Source organism: Triturus cristatus, chromosome 8 (assembly GCF_964204655.1).
Source record: "Triturus cristatus chromosome 8, aTriCri1.1, whole genome shotgun sequence".
Classification (NCBI taxonomy): Eukaryota; Metazoa; Chordata; class Amphibia; order Caudata; family Salamandridae; genus Triturus; species Triturus cristatus.
The window spans coordinates 1,223,619,581-1,223,634,702 of NC_140591.1; the positions used below are offsets into that span (position 1 = coordinate 1,223,619,581).

At 44.1% G+C, this 15,122-nt stretch overlaps 1 protein-coding gene across 2 annotated transcripts in view; it reads left to right on the forward strand.

The window, feature by feature from the left end:
- Nucleotides 1-15,122, forward strand: part of MYO16 (myosin XVI) — a 2,357,781-nt gene that overhangs the window by 518,032 nt on the left and 1,824,627 nt on the right. For both annotated transcript variants that reach the window (XM_085622905.1, XM_085622906.1), the window contains exon 5: nucleotides 6,960-7,068. In XM_085622905.1, the coding sequence (XP_085479031.1) occupies nucleotides 6,960-7,068 (109 nt within the window). The remainder of the gene's footprint in view (nucleotides 1-6,959; nucleotides 7,069-15,122) is intronic.

Sequence of the window (15,122 nt, forward strand, 5' to 3'; positions counted from 1 at the left end):
CAGGCATAAATTTAAAACGTTGCCTAGGATGGTTTATGAGCTTACATAATATATCATGACATAATTGAATCCTGCAAGAATTAAATTGGGGCACACCATTTCTCACGTTATACTTTCCTTGATTTCAGAGACAGCTTTGGCTTCAGCTTTATGACGAAAGCTATTTTATCCCCCATTCTACTTCAAAGCAAATGCTATACAGGTCCGTATGTTTGGTATTCGGGTCTCGAGGGCTGCTCTTCTGCCCGTCAATAAATGTCACATTAGCTAATTAGCCAGATAATAGGTCAACCATAGTTGAGCTAGAGTGACATTCTAGGAATATGGTCAGGTATTGAAGAGTCCCAGCCCCTTAACCTGGTAGCAGACCACCTAGAAAACCCCCCCATCACCCCACTTTGGCAGAGACTACGCCAAACATTTTTCTCAGAAAATGTTTGGGTTGGGGTTCGAAAAGACGGCGGCCATATTTATTACACACATAAAAACACAAATAAAACTATCATTTTACAAAACTTAATATGCAGAAATCGAATACACTTCAATACAGTATTATTTACAAATTTTTATGGCTAACCTTAACGGAGACTCTAATACATAGCCATTCCTAACCATAAACTAGTCATTGTCCCTGCGTATCCTACATTGAGCCTATGAGTTAGATCATGACTGGTCCACCTATGAGGTCCCCCCATAGTGATTTTGTGTAGGGGTCTGTCTGCCAACAAAGGTTACCTACCTTGGGCACCCCCTACACCCTCAAATACCCCCCAAGGGCCTATGCTGCTAGCGTTGGTACCCACGTGCCTTTGCCAGGATTGGCCGTAAGGGTCTGCTGGCAGCGTGCACTCCCACACTCCCCGCACCCTCTAGCCGACTCGCCGTAAGCACCCCCTGAAGGACCCCAGGAGACCACTGTCCCCACCTGTCCCAGGTAAAAGGATGCCTTCTATAAACCATAAATGCCCCACCAATCATGACCTCACCACCGCAGATCAAGGATACTTACATAAAATACAACATTTATTTACTGTAAGAAAAAAGGGGTTAAAGTTGCAAATGAGAAGAAAAAGACTGCAAACACGAACAATACCCTTACATCCTGGAAGCTGAAAGGGAGAAACAAAACACACAGCAACCTGCAACAGGAGAACTGCAGTACTAACAATAAAACCCCTGCCTTAGGGGATGGTGGGTGGGACAAAAAACAGATTAGTATTGCCCCGTGGGGGCAGCCGGCAGCATCCGCCTACTGGAGATGGAGAGTGGTGAGAAGAGACTGTTACGCCGCTCCGTCGCCTCTTTTAAAGGGGCGGGGTCTGACAGTAACCAGTTCCTGGTCACCCGGAAGGGATCCCCATACGCCTAGCGATCAATGCCTACGTATTTATAGGCTGGTGCCGGCGGAGTCATCTGCTGCTGCCACCAGCCCTGTGCCAGGACCAGCATCTCTCCGTAGGCTCATCGTCCCTTATTAGGGATCGCCTTGGCAGAACTTTCCAAGAGATGTCAATGATAGATGGTTGCTCCTGTTTAAACTACTTTTGTATAAGACTTTTGTGCTGAAATACATTAATATTTTATACTTAGAAATGCATGATCTAGATTAATTTCAGTTTTGATGATTTCACAGAAAACAACACATACCGTCCTTTGTTGGTGTGCATAGGTGCCACCAACAATAAAATCGCATGAAATAAATATAAATAGTATAATCTAATCCATAGGTCTGCCAGACATATAGGTGCCGATTCCAATCCGTTAAAAATATTCCCCGTACGAATCGTATCCGGATTTTTTTACGTACGAATCATACAAGTCCCGTACAAACTGGCAAGTACGATTCGTATGTTAAAAAATCCATACGAATCGCATTGGGAAAATTCCCCGACACGTCCTCGGGTCAGAAAAAGTGTCCGACACGTCCCCGAACAGTTTTACGTACGAATCGGTAAACTGAAGTCCGAGCGCGCAAGTACGATCCATCCCGTCCGTCCGAATGCACAACCGTATGGAAAAAACACCGTACGGAGCGAACTCCCATAGCAACCATGGAGACGTCCAAACATGTGCCCACATATGTGCCGAACACCCCCCCAGCCCACCCCCCCAAGTACGCGCTGTACCCCCAGCCCCCCCATGTATGCGCCATACCCCCACCCCACCCCGTAGGCACGGAGCGTACCCCCACCCCGTGTAGGTACGGAGCGTACCCCCACCCCGTGTAGGTACGGAGGCTACCCCCACCCCCGTATGTACGGTGCGGACCCCCAGCGCGTAGCGCTGGGGTCCGCACCGTACCTAAGGGGGTGGGGGTACGCTCCATACCTACGGGGTGGGGGTATGCACTGTCCATAGGGGGGTGGGGGTACGCACCATCCATAGGGGGGGTGGGGGTACGCACCGTCCATGGGGGGGTGGGGTACGCACCGTCCATACGGGGTGTACGCACCGTACATATGGGGGGTACGCACCATATATACGGGGGGTACGCACCGTACATATGGGGTGTACGCACCGTACATACGGGGGTACGCACCATACATACGGGGGTACGCACCGTACATATGGGGTGTACGCACCGTACATACGGGGGTACGCACCATACATACGGGGGTACGCACCATACATACGGGGGGTACGCACCATACATATGGGGTGTACGCACCGTACATACGGGGGTGGGGGTATGGTGCATACAGGTACGGGGCTGTGGTACGGAGGTGGGGTACGGCGCGCACACGTATGGGTGCTGGGGTACGGTGCGTACATAGGGGGGGCTGGGGGTACGGTGTGGACATGTAGGGATGGGGGTACGGTGCGTACCGGGCCCCCTTTTCGTCGTGCATCGCGGCGTACTTAGCTTTCCCGGTACTTTTCGGGTCCCGTAAAAATATTGCCGTGCGAAGTGCTGTGGGTATGAATCGTACTTGCTGATCCGTAAAACGTGTGAATGTCGCGTACGCGGTGTCCCGGATCGGATTTAGCCGGTCAGTGTTTTTTTTTTTTTACGATTCGTACGGAAATGGTGTTTCTGTACGAATCGTACTTGCGTGTTTGTAAGGTGGTTTTCCCGGGTACGAGTCGGACGGAGAAAACGCTCCGTCCGACGGTTCGTACCCGGGTTTTACCGGATCGGAATCGGCACCATAGTCTGTGTTCATTATTGAGTTACCAGTCTATGATGCAAGCAGGACAATGCCGTTTGCCGGCGTGAGCACTTTAATGGGGGCTGTTCAATCAGCCATTAGCAAATTATTATCAAAATCGTTGAAAAAGTCTACTCGAAGAAACACCAATTTTAACCAATCGATTTATTGGTTTAAAGAACAATACTTGTATTCAGTATTTTCCAAATGAATGATATTCAAGACAGCTGGGAAAAACCATCCAGTATGTTTAAACGATATACCCAATGCATTTCGGGTCAAAAAAGAACCCTTCTTCAGGAGTAATCTTTAACGGTCAGAATAACTAAAAAGAAAGAGAAGCAATCAATCGAGAGTCCTCATAATCATCTTATACAACGAGAGATCACAACAATCTATGTGTAAGTTAAAAAGCAAAGAGAACATGCAATTAATAACAAGGCTCGTTGAAACTGATCACAAAGCGAAATATAATCGTAAGTATATGCAACAAACTATCAAAAAGTACCTGCGCTACACAATTTAAACCAGTGTGAATGAAATGTAAAAAGTGGTCCCTTCGTGAATAAAATGCCGTGATTCAAATGTGAGGTATGTTCGTAACAAAATAGTGCTCGTTGAAGTCAAGAAATCACCCGTGAACGTCAAAAGTTTGAAAGTATAAGTTAGAAAAAAAGACCGTAAACGTACGCTTTCAAAAGTTGAATTCGTATGAAACGGAAACACGTCACTGTCAGAGACGCGTCAGGAGCAGGAAAGCATGTTAGCATAGAATTGAAGAGATATAAATAGTAAAAAGAGAAGACAGATCGTAACGTAGTGGATAAGTGTCAACGACATAGAAATAGGCTCGTGCAACAACAGAATCCCTCGATAAAGTTGTGTGTTAACGTGGAAGAGAAGAGAAAAACTAATAGTAGATATAAATAGTAAAAAGAGAAGACAGGTTGTAGAAAAGGGCTCGTGTGTTAACAGAATCCCTCAATAAAGTTGCGTGTTAACTTAGAAGTGAAAAGTTGTGAATAGAAAAAAGAGAAAACTAATAATGAATTCAAAAAATGGGTTATGGAACAACAAAAATTACTCAAACAAGTTGCATAATCATACAAGTGAACATAAAACATATTATAAGAAACAATTAAATTCAATTCGATCATTGAGGCCCAGGGGTTGGAGTGACTGCAGTTTTTTGGTCCAATAAAACTCAGCACGTGCAAGAGATTTTTGTGGATCAATGTCAGATCTTGGTTTTTGCGCTTCCAGGATGGTAAAGCGAAGTTGGGAAATAGTTCTGCTGTTTCTGAACGAAAAATTAAAACACGAGTTGGTGAACATAAAAGCAATATTCGATTGGTGAATGAGAAATCAACTGTAGCTATGCATTGGAAAGAAGCCTGGAAGCGCAAAAACCAAGATCTAACCCATTTTTTGAATTCATTATTAGTTTTCTCTTTTTTCTATTCACAACTTTTCACTTCTAAGTTAACACGCAACTTTATTGAGGGATTCTGTTAACACACGAGCCCTTTTCTACAACCTGTCTTCTCTTTTTACTATTTATATCTACTATTAGTTTTTCTCTTCTCTTCCACGTTAACACACAACTTTATCGAGGGATTCTGTCGTTGCACGAGCCTATTTCTATGTCGTTGACACTTATCCACTACGTTACGATCTGTCTTCTCTTTTTACTATTTATATCTCTTCAATTCTATGCTAACATGCTTTCCTGCTCCTGACGCGTCTCTGACAGTGACGTGTTTCCGTTTCATACAAATTCAACTTTTGAATGGGTACGTTTACGGTCTTTTTTTCGAACTTATACTTTCAAACTTTTGACGTTCACGGGTGATTTCTTGACTTCAACGAGCACTATTTTGTTACGAAGATACCTCGCATTTGAATCACGGCATTTTATTCACGAAGGGACCATTTTTTACATTTCATTCACACTGGTTTAAATTGTGTAGCGCAGGTACTTTTTGATAGTTTGTTGCATATACTTACGATTATATTTCGCTTTGTGATCAGTTTCAACGAGCCTTGTTATTCATTGCATGTTCTCTTTGCTTTTTAACTTACACATAGATTGTTGTGATCTCTCGTTGTATAAGATGATTATGAGGACTCTCGATTGATTGCTTCTCTTTCTTTTTAGTTATTCTGACCGTTAAAGATTACCCCTGAAGAAGGGTTCTTATTTGACCCGAAATGCGTTGGGTATATCGTTTAAACATACTGGATGGTTTTTCCCAGCTGTCTTGAATATCATTCATTTGGAAAATACTGAATACAAGTATTGTTCTTCAAACCAATAAATCGATTGGTTAAAATTGATGTTTCTTCGAGTAGACTTTTTCAACGATTTTGATAATAATTTGCTAATGGCTGATTGAACAGCCCCCATTAAAGTGCTCACGCCGGCAAACGGCATTGTCCTGCTTGCATCATAGACTGGCAAATTACCTACGTCGCCATTGGATAGGCGAATTGGCGTTCTGAGCACATTTTGCTAAAACAGTGTTATTTTTGGTTGAACATTTGAAAAGTGTGCACGTTGGCCATTGTTTTGTACTTCATTATTGAGTTACTCTGAACTGATTGGGCGTTGCTCAAAATTAAACAAGATACAATAGGAACATCGAACAATTATTTGCATGCCCATTTTGAAGAGCAACAGAGGGCTGGGCGGGGCAATTGTGGACATATGACAGAAACACATTTGTGAGGTGCACCTTTAATACAAATGGCGTTCCTGTGTACAGAGTAGCAGTTTACTTGTGGTCTCTTGCGCGGTGAATAAGTGGTCTTGACACACATTAGCAATTAAAGATTGAGACAAAAGGACATGCTTTTCTCCGTAGTGAATATCAACAAGGAGGCGCATGAAGCAAAAAGAAAATGTATTGGCAGACGCTAGGGGTACTTAGAAATGTATGTTCGTTCTGTAATGAGTCAATCAATCAATCATCGCATTTATATAGCGCACTACTCACCCAGAGGGTCTCAAGGCGCTGGGGGGTCCACTACTGCTCGAACAGCCAAGTCTTGAGTTGCTTCCTGAAGGCGAAGTGGTCCTGGGTCTGGCGGAGGTGGGTGGGGAGGGAGTTCCATGTCTTGGCGGCGAGGTAGGAGAAGGATCGTCCCCCTGTGGTGGCTCTTCGGATGCGGGGGACGGTGGCGAGGGCGTGGCTGGTCGATCGAAGCTGGCGTTTGGGAGTGTAGAAGTTGAGGCGGCTGTTGAGGTATCCTGGGCCTTGGTTGTGTAGGGCTTTGTGTGCGTGGGTGAGGAGACAGAAGGTGATTCTCTTGTTGACCGGGAGCCAGTGCAGGTCTCTCAAGTGTCTGGAGATGTGGCTGCGACGGGGGATGTCCAGGATGAGTCGTGCTGAGGCGTTCTGGATCCGCTGGAGTCTCTTCTGGAGTTTGGCGGTGGTTCCAGCGTAGAGGGAGTTGCCGTAGTCCAGACGGCTGGTGACGAGGGCCTGGGTGACCGTCTTCCTGGTCTCGGTGGGGATCCACCGGTGGTGCCAAATATAATACATGTGAAGATAGATTTACCTGTATCGAAACTGAAGCATGCTTTAGATCTCTATAAAACAATTCTGGGATGGTGTTAGCAAAGAAAAGTATGATTTTTTATGAGCAACAAGGATCATCAATAGCTACTTTTGAATAGCTATATTATGTATTGCTGCATATGTTATAGTCACTCACTTTACATTATGTGCATGTAACTATAAGAAATGTATTATCAATATATGCTAAATTTAGGATTTTCCATTTATTTTGTTCCTTCTGTTAACCTAGGCTGGAGCCAATGCACTTCTGCAGGATGTAAATGGAAACATTCCCCTGGATTATGCCATGGATGGAACAGAGTCAAGATGCATCCTCTTAGCGTTTTTAGAAGAGAACGGTAAATGTAAACTTTTACTTCTTGTTTGTTTATTGCAAACATTTTAATTGAGTTTACATAGGGCATCTCCCAATTTAAAATGTTGAAATATTATTCATGTAGGCATTCAGCGTCAAGAATGTGCTGTCATTTTATGATGGCAATTTAATAGAAGGAATGAAAATCAGAAGATTTAAAATCTATCGAAAAGGTACCAATAGCATGAAATCTACCCAAACATCTTACCAGCTGATGTTACAATCAAACGAGACCATTGCAGTAATCTTATCTGATTGCTTGCTGTCGACCATCAGCTTGATATGAGGCTTTTTATATGAGTCTGACAGAGGTTTAGGTTTATGTACTTAAAGGGGTTGGTAATGATAAAAAGATGTTCAGATGTATTAATTCTTGTGTTTTGGCTAATTTAGGTTGCGATCCTTTTACTGTCAAATGCAGCATCACATTGCACACACATCACACTCTATCTAAGAACTGTCAGTCATTTCCTGAACTTCAGCTGTGAGAAAGTAGAGTATTAGGTGGGATAGATGGTGGGCCACCTCAAGCAACACAGTGACTATTCTTGTCAAGTCCACTAAAGGTTTTAGTAATTTAAACTTGAGCTCTACCCCTGGTAACTATGGCAAGGAGGAGACAGGCATAACTTAACTTTTTTAAAGCATTTAGAAGTATCAAAATAGTAAAAGGGTTGAAGCCACGGCACAATACAATCCCACTCCAAATAATAAAACTAGAGAATAATTTAATTTACAGAATGATAAAAATCCAAAAAAGGAGAACCTGAGATGTGAATTTTTAAAGTTAAAATTTATAAATAACCACAAAATTCTTTAAGCATCAAGCATGGTCATCTGGTTGCACTTGACTCGGGTGAAGGCGCGATTTAAGTCTGACTACAGTGTAGCACAGACTGGACACTAAATTTGTACTGGTCTGAAGTTTTACTTTCTGAGTAAATCACTGAAATAAAAGTTAAAATTCCTAAGCAGGGCAAGGCAGCAGGCTGCAGCAAACAAGGGACCCAGAAGGCCAGATGGCCGTTGGATGAAGTTGTTAACTTTAGGTGGGAAAGCTCTGAGAGGGAGAAATCCAAAATTCACCCTTCAAGGTAGGTCCCTCACCAGTCGGATATTGCTGGTGCCTTTGCTCGGTGGAGATTTCAATGTTCGAACATAGTCAGTTTTATTGAGTTTGGATTTATCCAGCAGGGCAAGGCTGCAAACTGTAGTCAAACAAGGCTTCACGATGCCGGATCCCCTCCACGTGACGTCCCACTAAAACCGTTTGCTGCTGCAGAAAAGCTCTGAGAGGAAGCAACCTGAATCTTTGGCCCAGCAGCAACGGACCTTTGTCCCTTTCCTCCGAAGGTGTTTAGAGCCAAAATGTTTTCAAGTCCCAGGTTTCTCAGGATGATAGGAAGAGTATACTTTGACACGTTCAAGGGTCCCAGGACTACAACAAAAACATTTGGGGATCAAGACTCACTCCAGTAGAAACCATCAGCAGGGTCCAAGGCAGGTCCAGTTGTAAGTGGTCAGCTTGACTTTTCTAGCAGCTTGTTGTGTCCCTTTAGCCTAGTAAGAGGTCAACTAACTAACCCAGGGTCTCCATTTCCTTGTCATGAGTACAAGTGAGAGCAGGCCCAGCCTTTTAGATCTCCTCACAGTTCTGAACAGCAGGTGCAGTCCTTAAGTCTTCCAAAGGTCCATTAGTGTTCTGAAGAGGGTGTCCAGGGGTGCAATGTGTATAACTGGCACTAGTCTGTGAGTAGGGGGCCTCCAGGTAGTAGTTCCTGTGTGCTCTACTGCAAACATTCTCACAGTGCCCTTCTTTGCTTAAAACTAAAATGCCAAAACCTGTCATCCATTGTGCAAAGCTTCTGTGGCCACCTGAGAGGTCTGAAAAGAACAGATGATGGATGAAACACTGAACAAATCAAACATCTACCCCCAGTCATAGATCTGGGTTAAATCCATCGTTTTTTTAGTTTACCATGTCATTCCACTCTAGACCCAGCCTTAAGCAAATCAATCTTGACATTGTTCCCCAAATGTCACATAGGAGCTGAATACTCTCCTTGATAAGGTGTAAACTTGCTCACAAAATTTAGACATAGGCCTTGGGTGTGGGGAGGTGTTCTGCTCCTCTGGCAGGAGGACCATCAAGGCTGTGCCCTGGAATGTAATTAAATTCACTGAGGCTTAATCAGTCACAGGCAAATGTTAGCTTGTACCACATCAGTCCCTTCTCTTGTAAGCCTAGTTAGGCAGCCTCCAATCCTAGTAGAGAGGAGCTGCCCTCAGAACTGATTTGAAGTGACCACAGAGAACGGGCTTCTCATTTTTCTAGCCACACCTCTCGGGTCTGGCCTGGCAATTCGGGCTGGACTGTTCTTATTGGGAGCAGAACCAAGTCTGATTTGCATATGGCTTGGTCCAAACTGAAATGGCATGACGAGCAAAGAAATGATGAATTTAACCCAGATCTGTCACTGGGGTGAATGTTTGATGTGTTCAGCGTTCTGTCCATCATCTGTTCTTTTTACATTTGTCGCCCTAGGTGGGAAGGGACTGTCCGGACATGGGTTCCGTGCTTGCCATTCCACTGAATTAAAGCTAGCCTGGCAAATAAGGAGTGATACCCCAAAACCAGTACCAGGATGCTTGTTTCTGGTCCAGGGAAGACGTTGCCTAGCAGTTCGGGCTGGACTGCTCCCATGATGAGCAGGGTCAAGACTGATTTGCATATGGCTGGGTCCAAACTGCAATGGCATGATGAGCAAAAAAAGGATGGATTTAACCCAGATCTGTGACATGGGGTGAATAATTGATTTGTTTAGGCTGCCTAACTAGGCTTACAAGAGAAGGGACTGCTGTGGTACCAGCTAACATTTGCCTGTGACTGATTAGGCCTCAGTGAAGTTAATTACATTCCAGTGCACAGCCTTGATGGTCCTCCTGCCAGAGGAGCAGAACACCTTCCCACACCCAAGGCCTTTGTCTAAATTTTGTGAGCAAGTTTACACCTTATCAAGGAGACTATTCAGCTCCTATGTGACATTTGGAAGCGCATGGAAACTTCTAGAGGTTTAAAGCAGGATATAGGCAACTTTCCAAAAGTCTCTTTTCTAAAATATGTATTGCAAATCTGATTTTGCCAGTGAATTGGGCTTGTAATAAATATTTTGTCAAAAATGAACTTTGTTAATGTTTCCTAGGTGACAATTACATTTCTCAATTAAATATTATTTTCCAGTGCTTTCCTGTAGTAAACTTACCATTCTACGGTATGAACAGGGTTTGGGGTCTTGTCACTGTAAGGACATCTTTAACCGCTTCTGTGCTGATGAGGGAACGGTTCCATAATCTGCCATGGCACTCCTGTGTTGATGACGGAACTGTTCCATCATCTGCACATGAACAGGAAATCCCTCTGCTGTTTACAGCAGAGAGATTTCCTTTTAGTAACAACAGCCTCAGGAGCTGGGAAAGAGCTTTCCCAGCCCCCAGGGCTGTTTTGGGTTTCTAGTGAAATGAATATCAGCGCAAACAGCACACTGATGTCATTTCACTGAAAATGAAAGTTAAATTAGCCGATCGCGGCTCCCGAGCACATAGGCTGACAGAAGAGGTATCATCGGAAAGGGGAGAATCTCCCCTTTCCAATGGTACCCTCCCTAGTAGATGCATGCTTAGGGATTGGCACAGGAGTGTGATCCCCAAGTAGTGACCCACTCTACTAGACACCAGGGAGGGGGAAGCGGCCACGTGGGTAAAGGCTTTTGCTCCTCCCATATTTTTTGTTCAGATTATTCTTTCTGCCCCCTGGAGGCAGATGAGGGCATTAGCCCCTAATCTACTCCCTAGGGGGTAGAAAGCCCACTGGGCACCACAGATTATTTTTTTGTAATGCATTGGGGTGGAGGCTACCCAAAATGGACATGCCAATGCCCCCACCCCTAGATAAGCAGAAAGTCCACTAGGCACTAGAGAGTATTCTTTTTAGCCAGAGTAGGGGTGGGAGCTGGCCAGAATGGCATGCCAATGCCCCCAACCCATTAAAAACAAATGGCCACAGTGTTTCTGCCCCCCCGGGGGGTCAAACGAAGGCAACAGGACCTGATCTCCTCCACCGGGGGGCAGAAAGCCCACCAGGCACCAGGGATTATTTCTTTCATAGTATACGGGTGGGGGCTGACCAGAATGAGGATGCCAATGCCCCCATCCCCAAAACAAATGAGAACAGTCTCTCTGCCCCCCTGTAGGGTAGATGGGGACAATAGCCCCCAATCTGTCCCCCCGGGTGGCAGAAAGCCCCCTAGCCACCAGGGATAAGTATATAGGCATGTCAGGGAGTGGCCCCTTAGGCAAGGGTTGCACCCCTTTTTTTGGGGCACGCATTTTGGCCATTTCTGCTTCCTTTGGGAGCAGATCAGTGATATTTTTAGGGTAATCTGCTCCCGGGGGGGGGGGACTGAAAACCACTAGACATTAGGGAATGTTTCTGTGTGTGTGTGAACTGGAGTTCAGTTGATGGTCTGCGTGTACTGGCGATCGGCTGGCTGGTTGTGTACTGGTATTTTGCTGGCAGTATGTGTGGACTTGTGCATGGCTGGAGATGTGTGTGGACTTGTGCTTGACTACCAGTGTGCGTGGACGGCCACTTGGCTGATTGTGTGCGTGGGCTGTCACTTGGCTGGTGATGTTTGTGGATGGCACTTGGCTGGCTTTGTGCATGGACTGTCGCTTGGCTGGCGGTGTGCTGGTGGTGTGCATGGCAGGTGCTTGGCTGGCAGTGTGCATTGATGGCGCTTGGCTGGCGATGTGCGTGGATCGCGCTTATCTGGCTGTGTGCATGGATGACGATTGGATGAGAGTGTGTGTGGACTATCACTTGGCTGGCAGTGTGCGTTGTGGAGCTTGGCTAGCATCTGCTGGCGGTGTGCGTGGATAATACTTGGCTGGTGGTGTGTGTGGATGGCGCTCTTCTGGTGGTGTACGAAGACAGTCGCTTGGCTGGCGGTGTGCTTTTGGTGTGCATGGATGACAATTGGCTGGTGGTGTGCATGGATGTTGCTTGACTGACGGTGTGCATGGACTGGCACTTGTCTGATTGCGTGGCCCCCAGTGTTTTATTATCCAGAATCTCCTGCAAACCTCAAATATTGCTAAAAAGTCACACTTTCCTCACATTTCAGTGTGTAATATTGTAGAATCACCACGCCAGCACACATTTCCCACCACCCAGCATTTTCCTTGGTCTCCCAATAAAAATGATACCCCACTTTTGTGCGTGGCCAAAGCAGAGTCAGTCTAAAGACATATACAATGAAAAACTGAGGGGGAACCAAGTGGGTCCAAAAGGGCAGTTTAAAAAAAAAAAAAAGTTTTAGGCTGACTCTGTTTTGGGCACCCACACAAGTGCAAACTACCCCAAATAGCTAAAATAAAAAGGCTTGACACGGGGGTGGGGACTGGCAGTGAAGGGGTTAACAATAACATCATACATGATCTATGTGTATATACCACGCCACCCTGGCTTATGACCAGTGAAACCTACTTAGAGATAACTTATTAATTTTTAAAAGGACGGTTTAGGTCTCTCAAAATGAGTTATTTTGGCAGTTTTGTAACTGCACAGACAATGGTAGGCTTGCAGTCATGTTTGCACTGTCACGGATGGTGCAATGGGTGACTGTCCATTTGTGCCATTTACAACTTAAAGGTCCTAGATACACTTCGTACCCTTTACTAGGGACTTATAGGTAAGGTGATATGCCAATTAGGAATATATCCAATTTCAGCATATTTCAGGGGTCAGAGATGATGCACTGGGGCCACGTTAGCAGAGTCCCAGTGCACAAAGTCAGAAAACCAGCAGCACCAGTTTCAAAAATGATAGTGATCATGCAAAAAGAGGCATTTTCCTCCAGCAGCAAAGCTGATTTTAATGTACTTGAGCCCACAGTCTCTCTTATGGGGACATGTCCTTGCTCAGCTAGCAGTGTAATGATGCTGCTGCCTGGCACATTATGGTTACGTGAGCAGGAGATAAATAAATACACCAATATTGGTTATATTGGTATACAGCACCCTCCCGAAAAGACTCCAAGCTTTGGTTGTATGCTTCTGCCCGATGATCGATGTATGCTTGAATGTCCTTCAGCTTTTCTGCTTCACATCTAGGTGCACCCAAATGCACCACTGAAACTATTTGTCCTCAATATTCACAATACTAAATGTATAGGAATTTTGTTACCGATATATAGCAATTTGTTTATGTACCTTTAAGCAGAGCTTCAATTTTTACTGTCCTAGGCAGAAAAAGTGATGCTTTCGGGTATAGGTAGCATGATCCTCAGCAAGCACTCTGGATGTGCTTGAAAGCACCATATAAATAACAGTAAAATCTGACATTCATGAATTTGCCTATGAGCAATCATATTTACACATTAGAAGAGTTAAATTGTAATTTGGAGGTAGGACATAGATTCATTCAGATGCCATATGAAAGGAGCATACCAATACTTGAAATTCACTTTTAAAGTTAAAAAAAATCCAGCCCTTTAATTTTTAAGGCTAAATAGGACTATAACCACAAAAAGGACATAGACAGCGCTCCCTGCCCAATTATTTCAAAGCAGAAGTTTATTACAATATCGTATACCCTGATTCAGAACAGCATAAACTACTACTTACAACTGTCTGGTTATTGAGTAAACTTGCTTTAGATTGGAAAGTATGACAATGATAATAATGTCTCAAGCATTGGCATAGCATACCAGCCTCACTTTGCCAATATGTATTGGGTGCCATTATTGGCTTTATCAATGTAATACAAGCACTGGAACAATGGTGGAAGGCGGCCATCTTGTATTGCTATTTCTACTTTTCCAAGAGGCTGTCACTTTACCTGCAGATGCAACGTGGTGACAATCCTTGAAGTATAGAATAAAATGTTCCAACATTGTCCTCCGTTATTTTGTATACTTCCAACATGGCTGCAAAATTGCATCTAAATGCATTTTAGAAAAATAAACAACAATGCACTAAGATTGTAAAATTCTTCAGATATTGAGAAAGCAGCAAGGCTGGTTGGTAACAGGGGGAGTGTAGGGAGATGGCGTTGGGAAACGGAATTAAGAGAGACATGGCTGCAGCACGTTTCACTGTGTGAGAGAAAAATACAACACTGTAGGGCAGGGGAAGCAATGATAACTGATGTGGTTGCTAAAGAAGAGACAAGGAAGAAGTGGGGAAGGAGCAATAGAGAGACAGCAGGTAGGTGAGAGGAAAGAGGTTAACTGGTGAGGTGGGGAGAGACGAGAGAGGAAAAGAAGAAAGTGAGAATGATTGGGGAAGAAACAAGGTGAAGGGGACAAACACAAGAATAGGTCATAACTTATTGACAAACACAAAAATAGGGCAGGAAGTTATGGAATCAAGAGCATGATATAAAACAGACAAGATAACCATCTCATCACGAGCAATATGCAGACTCAAAGGCCACTCTCAGTATGTGTATTGGTTGTAATTGTCTGTGACAGACAGCTAAAACTGTCTCTAGTGACTCCACAAAGAGAGAGAGGTTACCTCTCCTTTGAACTATAGTCTATTCGCCATGTTCATCCTTCTTTCGTAAAATATATGTCAAAAAGTGCTGGTGCCCTCTATAAAATGGGTTGAACAAAATGTAAATATTTCTGTATTGCAGACAGGCTTTCAGAAAGGCCAACCCCTTTTTACCAATTTCTTTTCTCTCCCAAACTGGGCCACGTTAGCCATGTAAAATTCCCCCTCTCATGTCTATTGTGAATTCATTGATTTTCAGCTCTCTTTGACCCTGTCTATAGGACTCTTGATTTTAGAATACATAATATTTGAATTTCTGAAGACCTATTTCGTGCTATGTCCTTGTTTAATGAGGAAAATTGCAACCTTTGACGGACTTAAACAAGGGTTTCAGTTACCCTCCCTATTGCTTAATCTGTTTATCACTGTTCTAAGTGGAATCATATTAGATACTAATGTAGCATTACCTAAAAAATAATT